General features: G+C 60.9%; 1 protein-coding gene across 1 annotated transcript; it reads left to right on the forward strand.

Annotated features, from left to right (window-relative positions):
• Window positions 1-6: 6 nt before the first annotated feature.
• LOC109371050 (receptor-type tyrosine-protein phosphatase V-like) lies at window positions 7-12,159 on the forward strand (the record flags this gene model as incomplete). Its single annotated transcript, XM_019623147.1, has 16 exons — window positions 7-334; window positions 1,215-1,278; window positions 2,289-2,555; window positions 3,055-3,324; window positions 3,926-4,192; window positions 5,085-5,357; window positions 5,904-6,164; window positions 6,648-6,920; window positions 7,402-7,671; window positions 8,196-8,465; window positions 8,805-9,077; window positions 9,286-9,555; window positions 9,801-10,070; window positions 10,435-10,707; window positions 11,390-11,662; window positions 11,900-12,159. Coding segments are annotated over exons 1-16 (3,900 nt in total), but the record flags the coding sequence as incomplete, so codon positions are not given.
• Between the last annotated feature and the right edge of the window lie 2 nt (window positions 12,160-12,161).

The raw sequence follows: 12,161 nt of genomic DNA on the forward strand, positions 1-12,161 counted from the left end.
AGAGGGACGCGGAGCCACGGGAGCAATAGCAAATGCGCGCAGCGAGGGGCGCACGGCCGCGTTGGACTTCTCCCAGCCCAGGGACAGCTGGCACGGCTGACGGGCAGCGCGCTGGCATGCGTCGCTCACCCCCACTGATGTCACCCCGTCGCTTGGGGAGCGTGCGGGGATGCGTGCTGCGCTGGGATACGGGGCTGCGTGGGGACAGGCGCTGCTGAGGAGCCCCCACCCCAACGTGTCACCCCTCTGATCCGCAGCCCCGCTCCCCATGAGGCCACCGCTTCTGCCGCTGCTCGTCCTGTGGGTGCCGTGGCTCCTGGGGACCCTGGCGGAGGTAAGCCCCCATCCCTCGGACCCCCCCGTCTGTCCGTGTCTGGCTCGGAGCGTGCTGGCGGTGGGGGCTGCTCGCATAGTCCTACCCCGCTGAGAAATGACGGCATCGTTCTGGGCTGCCTCTCCAGCCGTGCAGCTGCACCGAATTAGCGGCGTTAGCAATTACGAGCTGCCGCTTTGCTCCGCTCACCCCCCTCGCCGTGCCATCGTCTCCCGGTGTTTCTGCTGCCGTTGCTGCCAGGCTCCCCCCGGGGGTCCCGAGCCCCTCCGTTCACCTCTGTGCGCACAATCCCCAAAACCACCGCACTTGGGTTGGGAGGAAGTCAGAAATGAATCATCCTGCAGAGCAATGGGGAAAATAACTAATGATTACTTCTCTTGTTGCGGGACAGGGAGTAGGCAGAGGTTTCCTTTAATGTGGGGGAACTGTCCCCAACCTAAAGCAGGACACACCCTGCTCGCCAGCAGGCTGTGGGGGGATGGGTGTCCTGCCAGCAGCACCCTACAGTCCTCACGTCCTCACTCTGCAGCCAGGCTGAGGTCTGGGGCACCTCCGACCCCCCACTGTTATGGGGACACGGCAGTGAGATTGCTTGTCCAGAGCTCCCTCCGTGCTCAAATCCTCCCCCTGTGCCCTGGCCCTGCTGGTGGGATGCCCTCGCCCTGTGGGCACAGCTCCGTGTGGGTCAGTGGGCCCAGGAGCTGTGCTAAGGGTTGTGGCAGCTCCCATGTCCTGCCTGCTCAGTCTGTCCCCTGCCTTGGCCAGGGGTGTTGGTGCTCTCCCAGGACATAACAGTCCTCAGGAGTCGCAGCCCCCAGGACCCCCAGCTCTGAGCACCTCACCTTGTCCGCAGCTCAGCCAGGTGTTCTCTGTCCCACAGGAAGAGGGCTGCAATGGGACAACGCGGGCAGGGCTGGAGGCACGGGATGCACCTGGTGACAGAGGTGAGACCTCCAGCTGCCAGGTGATCTGCAGCAGCAGGGGGGTGTGGGGGTACCTGGATGTGGATGCGGTCGGCAGAACTTGTCTGTGGGGTGTGAGCGGTGCTGTGACCCTGTGGGCTGCAGGATGTGCCCTGCTGGTTTGGGGAGTTGGGACATTTGTGAAGCAGCCCATTGCTAAGTGAGGGACGAAGGCAATTCAGGCGGTTGGAAACCTGAGACAAGCAAATAAACATGGGTGGAGATCTCATACCTCGGGGAGGTGAGAGAGATCCCGCAGTGAAAAACCACTGCTGCATGAACTCTGTGCAGGGTGCAGCCCCTCTGGCTGTCCTCAAGAGGAGCTCAGCCATGCTCTCAGCTCCGCTGGCTGCTGGCACCCCGGCGTGCTGCCCGGTTTTCCCAATTACTGCCTCTAAATGACAGCACTGCATGAAGTGGAAATCGTACGTTGTTCTGAAAGTTCTGTGCCTCTCTGGCTTTGTAGGGAGGGCACGCGCTGCACCTAGCAGTCCCAAAGGTGCCCCTATTCCCAGGGCTCACCCCACACTGCTCTGCGCTGTGTAAAGGCAGCCCCAGGCGGCTCTCTGGGGCAATAGCTGTGCTTGTTTAAAGCTTTCTTGCCCTCTCAGGCCCCGGGTAAACCTGTTCCAACATGTTGCACATTGCAAATTTTAAGTGCTAATGATTACACAAGTGTCTTATTAACACTAGAGCTGCTTAGAAGCCGCAGAGCTGGGGACAGGAGCAGAGATGGAGCATGGAGGGGTCCCACTGCAGCTTGGCACTGGTACTCAGGCTTAGTGTTGGGCAGCTCCAGGGGCAGGGATCTGATGGCAGCTTTGGCCACCGACCCACCCTTTAGACAAAGCCCCATATGCCGCTTCCTCGTCTCCCCACGCTGCAAAGCAGGTGATGGCCTGAAGCCTTTGGTGCTCTTATGCAATGCAACAGATGCTCAGGAGCACCTCTTTCACATCCATGAAGTTTTCAATCCCTTCTTGCTCCTGCAGGGCTGATCCTGAATGTCAGTGCAAGTGATGAGGGCCGGTCGGGTTCGCTCCTGCTCTCCTGGGATGAGCCAGAGGGGGGTGCTGAGGGCTATTTGCTCACCCTCTCCCCGCTGGGGTCGGGCACACTGCTGCAGAATGGATCTGTGGGACCCAACGTCACCAACTTCTGGTTCCACGGGCTGACCCCTGGTACATACTATGAGATTGAGGTGACAGCTGCTCTGCGCTGCATGGACGCCGCCAGGCAGACAGTCACAGCACAGACAAGTAAGGGCTTCCCCTGGGACTGCAGGTCTGAGAGCTGCTCCGTGATTTTGGGACATCTCTGCCAGTCATCGTCAGACCCAGCTTTGCTCTATGCCCCCCCTGGTTCATGGCAAGGGTTGGGGAAGGGGCAGAGCTGGAGAGCCAGCATCCCTCTGGAAGGCCCTTGAGCAAAGTGGTGCAGGTGAAGGCAGAAAAACTGGGACAGGAGAGCAGCACTGAAGGGAAGGATGTGGCCAGGAGAAGGGATGGGTTCGGATAGCTGTGGTGTCCCGGGCCAAGCTTCCCTTCCCTGTCACTGTGCAGAATGACCCAAAGGGACATAGTGGGGATGGGGCAGCTCACACTACTAGTGGGAGGGCAGGGGCTGGCAGGGAGCGGATGGGGCCGTGCGCGGTGGATTGGACCCAACTGGCGGGACCTCACCTGCGGAAAGCCGCATCCCACCAGCTCCTGAGCAGCACGACAGCCCGCCAGCCCCATCACGCTGTACCTCATGTAGGTCCTTCACCCGTCCGCAACCTGAGCCTGAGCAGCGGCGGCAGCCCGGCCTCACTGCACGCCTCCTGGGCAGCCGGCAGCGGGCAGCGGGATGGGTACCAGCTCACCCTGTACCACAGCGACTCGCAGACGATGGTGAGAAACGCGTCCGTCCCACCCAACACCACCGCCTTCCTGTTTGATGGATTGGCTGCTGGCAGTGAGTACGCCCTGAAGGTCAGCACGCTGGCTGGGGCCGGCCAGGCGAGCACCAGTAGCCACCAGTGGACAGGTAGGGAGGGATGGGTGGGCCTGTCCTGGGGGGAAGGGCTGGGCGGGATGAAGGGTTTGGGAAGGAAGGGTTGAAACACGTGGACTGGTGGAGAAGGGGACGAGGATCTCAGTTCGGAATGGGCAGTTTGTGGAGGATGGGGAAGGGCTGGGAGCTCATCATAGAGACGTGGAATCACTAAGGTTGGGAAGGATTTGTAAGGTCACCGAGTCCAACTGCTGACCCATCTCCACCATGCTGTGAGCTGAGGGATGTGGAAAGGACCGCCAGCACTTGGTGTGTCAGACCATGGGGACAGCCCTACACACCTGTTCTGCCCTGTGGGGCCCCATTGCTTGGCGGGGCTTCTCTGCTCTGTAGCAGAGGAGGGCAGCCTTAGCAAAGAGCCTCAATTGGTGGGAGCTGCACAAACGTTGCATTCCACGGCCTGGGAGAATATGGAGAGACCTCACAAGGCCCTCAGCTCACCTGGGAAGGGACATGGGGAATCTGCAGCCCCTGTGACAGTGCCACGGCGGAGTAGGAGACCCTGGGGAGGGAGGAGGGTGATGGCAGCCCCCAGCACAGCTACGCACAGCCCAATCTCACCGTTTCCCCCCAGCACCCTCCATCCCCGCCCAGCTGAGGCTCAGCCCCAGCTCCAGCACCAGCCTCTCAGCCACCTGGGTGGGCGCAGGGGGGGCTGCCTGGCTGCACCTCGTGCTCCGCAACCTCCACACCCAGACGGTGACCAAGACCCTGTCAGCCAAGAGAGGCCTCACCAGCTACAGCTTCCAGCACCTCCAGCCTGGCACCCAGTACTGGCTGGGGCTGAGCGCCGTGGCCGGGCCCTACGCCGTGGAGGGGCCCAATGCCACAGCGTGGACATGTGAGTAATGGAATGGGGGCTGGGGGACCTCGGCTGCCGTGACTTCCTCTGATCCAGCCTCTGAGTGTGAATGTGAGTGTGAATGTGCCAGCACCTGGGGGCAGAGGTAGAAAGCCACCCCAGGACCCAGCTCTGGGGAGCCATGATGGTAGATGAGGGGACAGGCAGCCTGTGGTCCCCTTTGGTTGCTGTCGGAATAGTACTGTAGAACCATAGCAGCTTAGGTTGGAAGGGACCATTCCCTGCCATCACAGTGGCTGTAGTGCTGGGAGCAGCTCTGGCCTCAGACTTGCTCTCTCAGACCAGGAAACCACGAGGAAAATGCAGAGCGCAGTCCAAGTCCTGGACAAGAGCAATGCTCTCCAGCCCTTCCCTGCTCTGCCTGCCAGTCTGGGCAGCTGCAGCCTGCTGACTGTGCAGCTCGGATTTTGGAACAGCTCCACACCCCCAGCTGCTTTGGTTCTGCTGTAGAGCCTGACTCAGTCTCTGCAGTTGTCTGACCGACCCGACTGCACAGCGCCCGGAGCCAGACACACAGCCCAGCCAGGAGCTCCATCCAGGCTGGATCCTGGGAATATCAGCGAGGTCGTAACAGGACACCCGTGGAGATGAGGGGCCCCTTAGGAATTTCCCAGCAGGGCTGAGTAGGAATGGTTGTGCTGGGGACTGGAAACGGCACGCTCCAAAAGGATGCTGAAGGCTGGATGCGGATTAGGGGTGTTGTGGGGCAATTGTGGGGTCTCACAAGGCACCTGCACACATGGCTGTCTGTCCCCTCTGACCAAGCAGGTATTGCTGCTGTACCTGGCAGCCCTGAGTTACAGTGCACAGCGAGCCTTGGGCTGGGAGTCCATACACCCCATCACCCTGACCCCATCCCGTTCCCCTCCAGACCCCCTGAGCCCCACCAACGTGACGCTGAGCAGTGCGGAGGAGCAGAGCTCCCTGCAGGCTCACTGGAGCACCCCGGCTGGACAGAGGGACTTCTACCTGGTGACACTGCGGGAGGAGGAGGTCGGTGCTCCCACCAGGAACATCTCCGTCGGGGGAGACAACGGCCACGTCACCTTCCATGGGCTGAGCCCTGGCAAGCAGTACTCTGTGCAGGTGACAGCGGTGGCTGGGCCTTACCGGGCTTCTGCCCGCAGCGCGGCAGCCTGGACACGTAAGCAGAAAGCTGAAGCGTGTCTTGTTGGGTCATTTGGGTGCCTTGCAGAGAGGCTGAGCTCCTGCAAATATGGCTGTGGGAGCAGAGATGGGGCTGTGTGATACAGCTGCGCCTGGCCCTACAAGCAGCAAAGTCTGCTGCGCTGCTCTTCCTCATGAGAAGGGACTTGAAGATCCATGGCAAAGCTATGCCAGGTTGTGGCAGGCACCAGCCAAGCCTGTAAGCTATGGGCTCTCCTCTCCCTACTCCCAGCAGCTGCTCTGGGGGCGTGTATCTCCACCAGCCCCTTTAAAGCAGCATCTTCCTTGTGCCCAGCCCCTCCTGGGTGACTTGGAGCCATGGCCAGTGCCCAGGCAGATGCCCCAGAGCTGCCGCTCCTGGAAGAAGGACTGGAGCCCGGAATAGTGAGCGGGGCACTCGCCCAGTCCTGGGGCTGAGAGCAGCAGTGTCTCTGCAGCCCCGCCTGCCTGTATTTGATGGGAGAAGTGCTGCCTGATGACATGACCCTGCCCTTGTGCATGACCCTGCCCTTGTCCCTTGCAGAGCCGCTCCCACCGTCTGCTTTGAGCCTGTCCAGCCACGGCAGCCCCTCCAGCCTACGAGCCAGCTGGGAGGAGGCCATGGGAGAGGGCTACATGTTGGCCCTCAGCCCCACAGAGCACCCCGTGAAGAACAGCTCTGTGCTCAGAGGTGCCACCAACGTCACCTATGAGGGCCTTCGCCCCGGGACCCTCTACACCTTTGAGGTCAGCACCGTGGCTGGTCCCTACACCTCCACGCCCCGGCGCATCACCAACTGGACATGTGAGTCCCTCCGCCCTTGCTGCAGCCAGCCCAGGGGTCCCACTGCATCCTGCCTGTTTCCCACGTGTTGTGCCTCAGGGAATGGCATAGCAGAGATTGTTTGCAGCCTCACCCAGTAAAAAGGCAAAAGGCTCAGGAAGGAGGCAGAGGTGTTGCTGGATGTGTCTGACTCATCTGTGTCCCAGCCACCCAGCATGAGGGTCAGCAGAGCCCAGTGCCCTTCTCCCTCCTCTGGCTTCGTTTTGGTGGCACTGCTTGGGCTGGATGTGCCCTGAAACAGCTTTCCTCACCAAACTCCTTCTCCTGTCTGGGCTCTGTGCTGGGCCAGTCTCTGGGCCAAGCCGGTCTGTAGATGTCAGCAGGGATGGCACACTGACCCACCCTGGTGTGGATGTTCCTAGGAAAGGGGCTCCATCTCAGCATGCTTGGGGCTGCACCTTTGCAGGTGACCCCAGTTCAGTGGCTCTGCACCTTCTCTCGTAGATCCTTTGCCCCTGGAGCAGCTGACGCTCAGCAATCAGGGCTGCAGCACTTCTCTGCAAGCAGCCTGGAGAGCAGCGCCTGCGGGCAGCACTGGCTACACAGGCACCCTCTGGGAGAGCAGATCTCAGGAGCGGGTCAGAAATGTGTCTGTGGGGAACAACTGGACGAATGTCACCTTTGAGGACCTGGTCCCTGGGCGACAGTACACACTGGAGATGGCTGCTATGGCTGGGCCTTACAGATCCAGCGTGCGGTCAGCCACAGACTGGACATGTGAGTGTGCAATGCCTGCCCCAACACTACTGCAGATGGCAGCCACGGCCTGGCCAGAGAGGGCAGGGAGTGGAGCATGTATGGGGGGATGGACAGACAGACAAAGGAAGAGCAGGACAGTCAGAGCCACTTTCAGCCGTGTTGGAAACAAAAGAGTCCTGTGCAGGAGAAACCCATCACAGAATGGAATGTGTTACTAATGGGTACCCAGCACACCAGGTGGGGTCCTGCTCCTATGTTGCAGAGCAGACATTCATGCTGTGTGGGGTTTAATTTCCCAGTGCTGATGACCTGTCGGGGAGCAAGCAGCTGAGGGTGCCCATGATGAGTGCACGGCAGTGTAGGACCCTCTTTGCAGCCAGCTGCCCTGCACCCACCTCCCCTTGATGCTGTTGGGCTGCAACTCATCCTCCGTGCCACATCCCCACCACAGCCCCCCAGCCCCACCCCACTGCCCCCCCTCACTTCTTGCACCCCCCAGACCCGCTGGCTCCGTCCGGTGTCACCCTGACCAACACCCGGCGCCCGCTGGGACTCTCAGCCTTCTGGGACAAGGCCGCAGGCGACGTGGACCAGTTCCACCTCCAGCTCTACAGCAAGAGCCATCCAGCACAGAGGAACATCTCAGTGGGGCCAAACATCCACAACTTCACCTTCCTGGGGCTGTCCCCTGGCGTGCAGTACTTCCTGAAGGTGTCCGTCCTCGCTGGCCCCTACCGATCCTCGTCGCACTTTGCCACCGAGTGGACATGTGAGTGAGGGCTGGCACTGCCTGCAGGACCCCAGTGACACAGATGTGCCCGGGCCATTCTGTGGAGCCAGAGCTGCGTGCTGCATGCTGATGGGAATGGGAACATGAGTTCGGTGCTGTGTGATGGCTTCTGGGCCCTCCAAGAGCAGCCCTATTGAGCTGCCCAGGGCATGCATTATCTCCAGGCTGGCCGCAGAGCAGCAGAGAAGGATGCAGGAGTGTGCACACAGTGCCGTTGGGCTTGCTGCTGCTGGGTCACCTGCTCTTAGGTGGCTCTGCTTGGACCAGGTGACCTCCAGAGGTCCCTTCTCACCTCAGCCATTTGGTGATGCTGTGTGAGCAGTTCTGGGGAGCTGAGGGCTCTGTTCTGTGCCCCCCTGCACACCAGTATGGGCAGTGTGCACAGCGTGCTGGCCGTGTCACCACTTCTCCCTTAGTGTGGTGCAGAGGTGTGGGCTGGGTCCTGTCCTCTCCAGCTGCTTTCCCCTGCCATCTCACAGATCTCTGTGCTGTGTTTCCTCCAGATCCACTGTCTCTGACCAATGTGAGCGTGCAGCCTGGCCGGAGACCACAGGAGCTGCACGTGAGCTGGGTGGAGTCAGGTGGTGGCAGAGAGCATTTGGTGCAGCTCTCGGTGGCAGAATCCCTGTCCGTCATCAGGAATGTGTCTGTGCCCCGTGGTGTCACCCACCTGGACCTGGAGGGGCTGGTGCCGGGCTCCCGGTACCGAGTGGAGATCATTTCTCAGGCTGGGCCTCATCGTATCTCCTCTCAGACTGCCATCGGCTACACAGGTAGGAAGGCAGCCCCTCCGCCCATGTCCCACGTCTGGTGAGGGGTTGGGGGCCATGAGGAGACCCCCAGGGCTGTTCATCAGTCCCACAGCCTCCCCGGTGCCTCTCTCCTGGCTCTTGTTGGGACCTGTGCTCACCCTGGGCCCAGTGGCTCAGTGGCTCAGTGGCTCAGTGGCCACTGCCATGGCCCCATCCCACGGGGACGCTCTGACCCAGGAACACCCTGCAGCTCTCAGCACATGGGAGCTCGCAGTCCTGCGGATCCCAGCTCCATTCCCAAGCTGGAATCAGTCCTGGGCGTCCCAGCCCTGCCCCTGTAACTCCGTTTCTCTCTCACAGTCCCACTGCCTCCACTCTCCCTGTCCACCAGCCCTGTGGGTGCTGCCTGGGCTCTGGCTGTGCACTGGGAGACCCCTCCAGGGCAGAGGGACGGATACCTGCTCAGCGTGCTCGAGGAAGGCTCTTCCTCACCAGCAAGGAACCTGGAACTGGGGAAGGACAGCACCAACGTCACCCTGACACAGCTGACTCCAGGAGTGTGCTATCTTGTTGGCATCTGGGCAGTAGCTGGAGCCTTCCGCTCCTCCCCCAGGAACACCACTGGCTGCACAGGTGAGCATCACAGCACCCTCAGGTGGCTCAGAGCTGCAAGGAGCTCCTTATGGGATGGGGATCTATGTCTGTACCTGGATGTTCTGGTGTGCTGCCTCCTGCAGCCTTCCTGCACCAAGAGCAGCAAGGAGAAAACTCCACAGAGTTGGTGGCGTGTTCAAGGCTGGATTGTTTTCTCTCTGACTCGTGTGTCTGTCCTTCCTTGCAGTTCCTGCTGCTCCTACAAACCTGAGCCTGACCAACCCAGGCAGCTCCTCCGAGCTCCACACGTGGTGGAACAAACCCCTCGGGAGGAGGGACCACTACCGTGTTGTTCTGCACAGCCTCACCCAGGGCAGAGATCGGGTGCAGACCTTGAGCCAGGATGCCCAGAACATCAGCTGGACTCACCTGGAGGCAGGCAGCAGGTTTGCTGTGCAGGTCATTGCTGTCAAAGGCTCTTTGGAAGCCTCCTCTGCCAACATCACCCAATGGACATGTGAGTATGAGAGGCTGTGTTGTGCCTCAGAGCCCCCCCACGTGACCTCCCCGGGGTGCTCACCATCGCCTTTCCCATCCCAAATCCTCTCTGTTGTGCTATCTCCCCTGCCACATTGCAGGCCCTGGAGATATTGTGCTTGGACCACGTGCACTGAGCCCGTGCTTCCCTCCAGGAGGAACTCTGGTGGCCATCCCGTCCCCTCCTGGCACACAGGAGCTGACTCTCTCCCTCTTGCTTTCCAGATCCCTTGGCCCCTGCCAACCTCACCCTGGGCAGCCCCTCAGCCTCAGCACTGCGGGCATCCTGGGCAGCCGTGGGGCGAGGAGCAGAGAGTTACGAGGCAGAGCTGTATGACGCAGCCTCCGGCCGCCGTGTTGGACACGTGGTGCTGGCTGGGGGTGCCAGGAGTCACATCTTCCACAGCCTGAACCCCGGCACCCGCTACAGCGTGGCAGTGAGAGCTGCAGCTGGGCCCTACCACGCCAGCACCCCCAACCTCACCCACTGCACACGTGAGTACAGTGCTCTTCTTGCGGCCGTGTCCTCCTCCATTCCCAGCTTGATTCAGAGGCCATTCTGCCTTCCTCTCCCACACACATTATTATATTGCCTGGATATAAGAAGAAATTTCTTCTCAGAAAGAGCAGTCAGGCACTGGCACAGCAGCCCAGGGAGGTGGGGTCACCATCCCTGGAGGTGTTCAGAGCTGTGGAGATGTGGCACGGAGGGACGTGGTTGGTGGGCATGGTGGGGTGGGTTGGGGCCGGATTGGTGATCTTAGAAGAGTTTTCCAACCTTAAGGATTCTACGATTGTATGGTCTCCCCTCCATCAGCCCAGGCTTGGCTCCTGGCAGTGACTCCTGTCTCCTCCCCAGGCCCGCTGCCCCCGACTGCCGTGCGCCTGCTGAGCACCGGGCACCCCGACAGGCTGAGCGCGTCCTGGGGGGCTGCAGCCGGGGGGCACGATGGCTACATGCTGACCCTGTACCATGCCATGCTGGGCACCACGGCAGCCACAGCCTCAGCTGGGAGAGACACCCACAACGTCACCTTCATGGGGCTGGCCCCAGGGTACGAGTACTCCCTGGAGGTCAGTGCCACGGCTGGACCATACCGGACAGCAGCACCCAACGTCAGTGGTTGGACACGTGAGTGCCCAGAGGAATTTCCCCTGCAGAGGGGTGGGAGGCTTGCACCACCTGGAGAGTTTACGGGGGCCCTGGTGCCTTTGGAGGTGTGGATGGGTGCAACAAGCAGAGGTTGGTGGGCACACTGCTGAACTCGTGGATGTTCTGTAGGACATGCAGGGTTCCCCAGCTGTGCCCACATGGGGATATCCCCCTGCCCAAGCAGCCCCATCTCCCTGCACCTCCAAGGATTTGTACGCACTCTAGCTGAGCTCCTCTTGCAGATAGAAACCATGTTATCATAAGGCTCTGCAAATTGGTGCAGTAGAAGAGGCTGGTCCCTCTTCCTCCTAGGAGAACAAATCTCTGTTCTGGAGGTGGGCTGATCAGCCCCTCTGCTCACCCAGAAAGGTTTTAGGGCTGGGCAGGGTTTGGATTAGTCCTATGCCAATTCTGTTGGAGGATGAGTACACACAGCTGTGGCAAATGCTGGCAGGTGGGCACAGAGAGCAGGATGAGAGTAGGAGCTGGATGGAATGAGGGCCACAGGTGGGAAGGGGATGGAAACGAGGAGAGCTGGGAGTGTTGCAGAGTGGCACTGCACATCCCAGCCCTCAGGGATCGCTGGTCCTGCTGTGTGCTGTCCTACTAAGCACCTTCTGCCTGATGTCTGGTCCCTAACATCAGGTCTTGTACCCCCCAGCCCCGCTGCCCCCAACTGCCGTGCGCCTGCTGAGCACCGGGCACCCCGACAGGCTGAGCGCGTCCTGGGGGGCTGCAGCCGGGGGGCACGATGGCTACATGCTGACCCTGTACCATGCCATGCTGGGCACCACGGCAGCCACAGCCTCAGCTGGGAGAGACACCCACAACGTCACCTTCACGGGGCTGGCCCCAGGAAGCAAGTATTCACTGGAGGTGGCCTCCATAGCTGGGTCCTACCAGACACCTGCGGGGAACGTCAGCAACTGGACGTGTGAGTAGCTGGCTTTCGGAGTTTGTGCCTTGGCTGAGTGCGGGTCACAGCAAAGGATGTGGCCCCACTGATGCTTATGGCAGACTCTGAGCCCAAACCCCAGGGCTCAGCAGTGCTGTGGTGCTGAGCACAAGGAAGTGCCCCATCTCACGCATCCCGTCCGATGACACTGCTGGGATGCCTGAGCCACGTCCTCAGACTTGCATGGACATGTGATGCTCATCTTTGTCTCTGCAGATCCCCTGGCACCCCGTAACGTGTACATGACAAACCAAGGGTACCCCAACAGGCTGAGTGTGTCCTGGAGAGCCGAACCGCAGGGACACGACGGGTACAGGCTGCTCCTGTACCACTCGGGGTCGGGTGTGTTGGCAGCCAGCACATCTGTTGGGAAAGGCATCAGCAAGTTCACCTTTTCTGGCCTGGATCCGGGACACAAATACCTGCTGGAGGTGGTGTCTGTGGCAGGGCCCTATGCAGCCTCCGCGGGGAACATCAG

The sequence above is a fragment of the Meleagris gallopavo genome, chromosome 28 (assembly GCF_000146605.3).
Source record: "Meleagris gallopavo isolate NT-WF06-2002-E0010 breed Aviagen turkey brand Nicholas breeding stock chromosome 28, Turkey_5.1, whole genome shotgun sequence".
In the NCBI taxonomy this organism is placed as follows: Eukaryota; Metazoa; Chordata; class Aves; order Galliformes; family Phasianidae; genus Meleagris; species Meleagris gallopavo.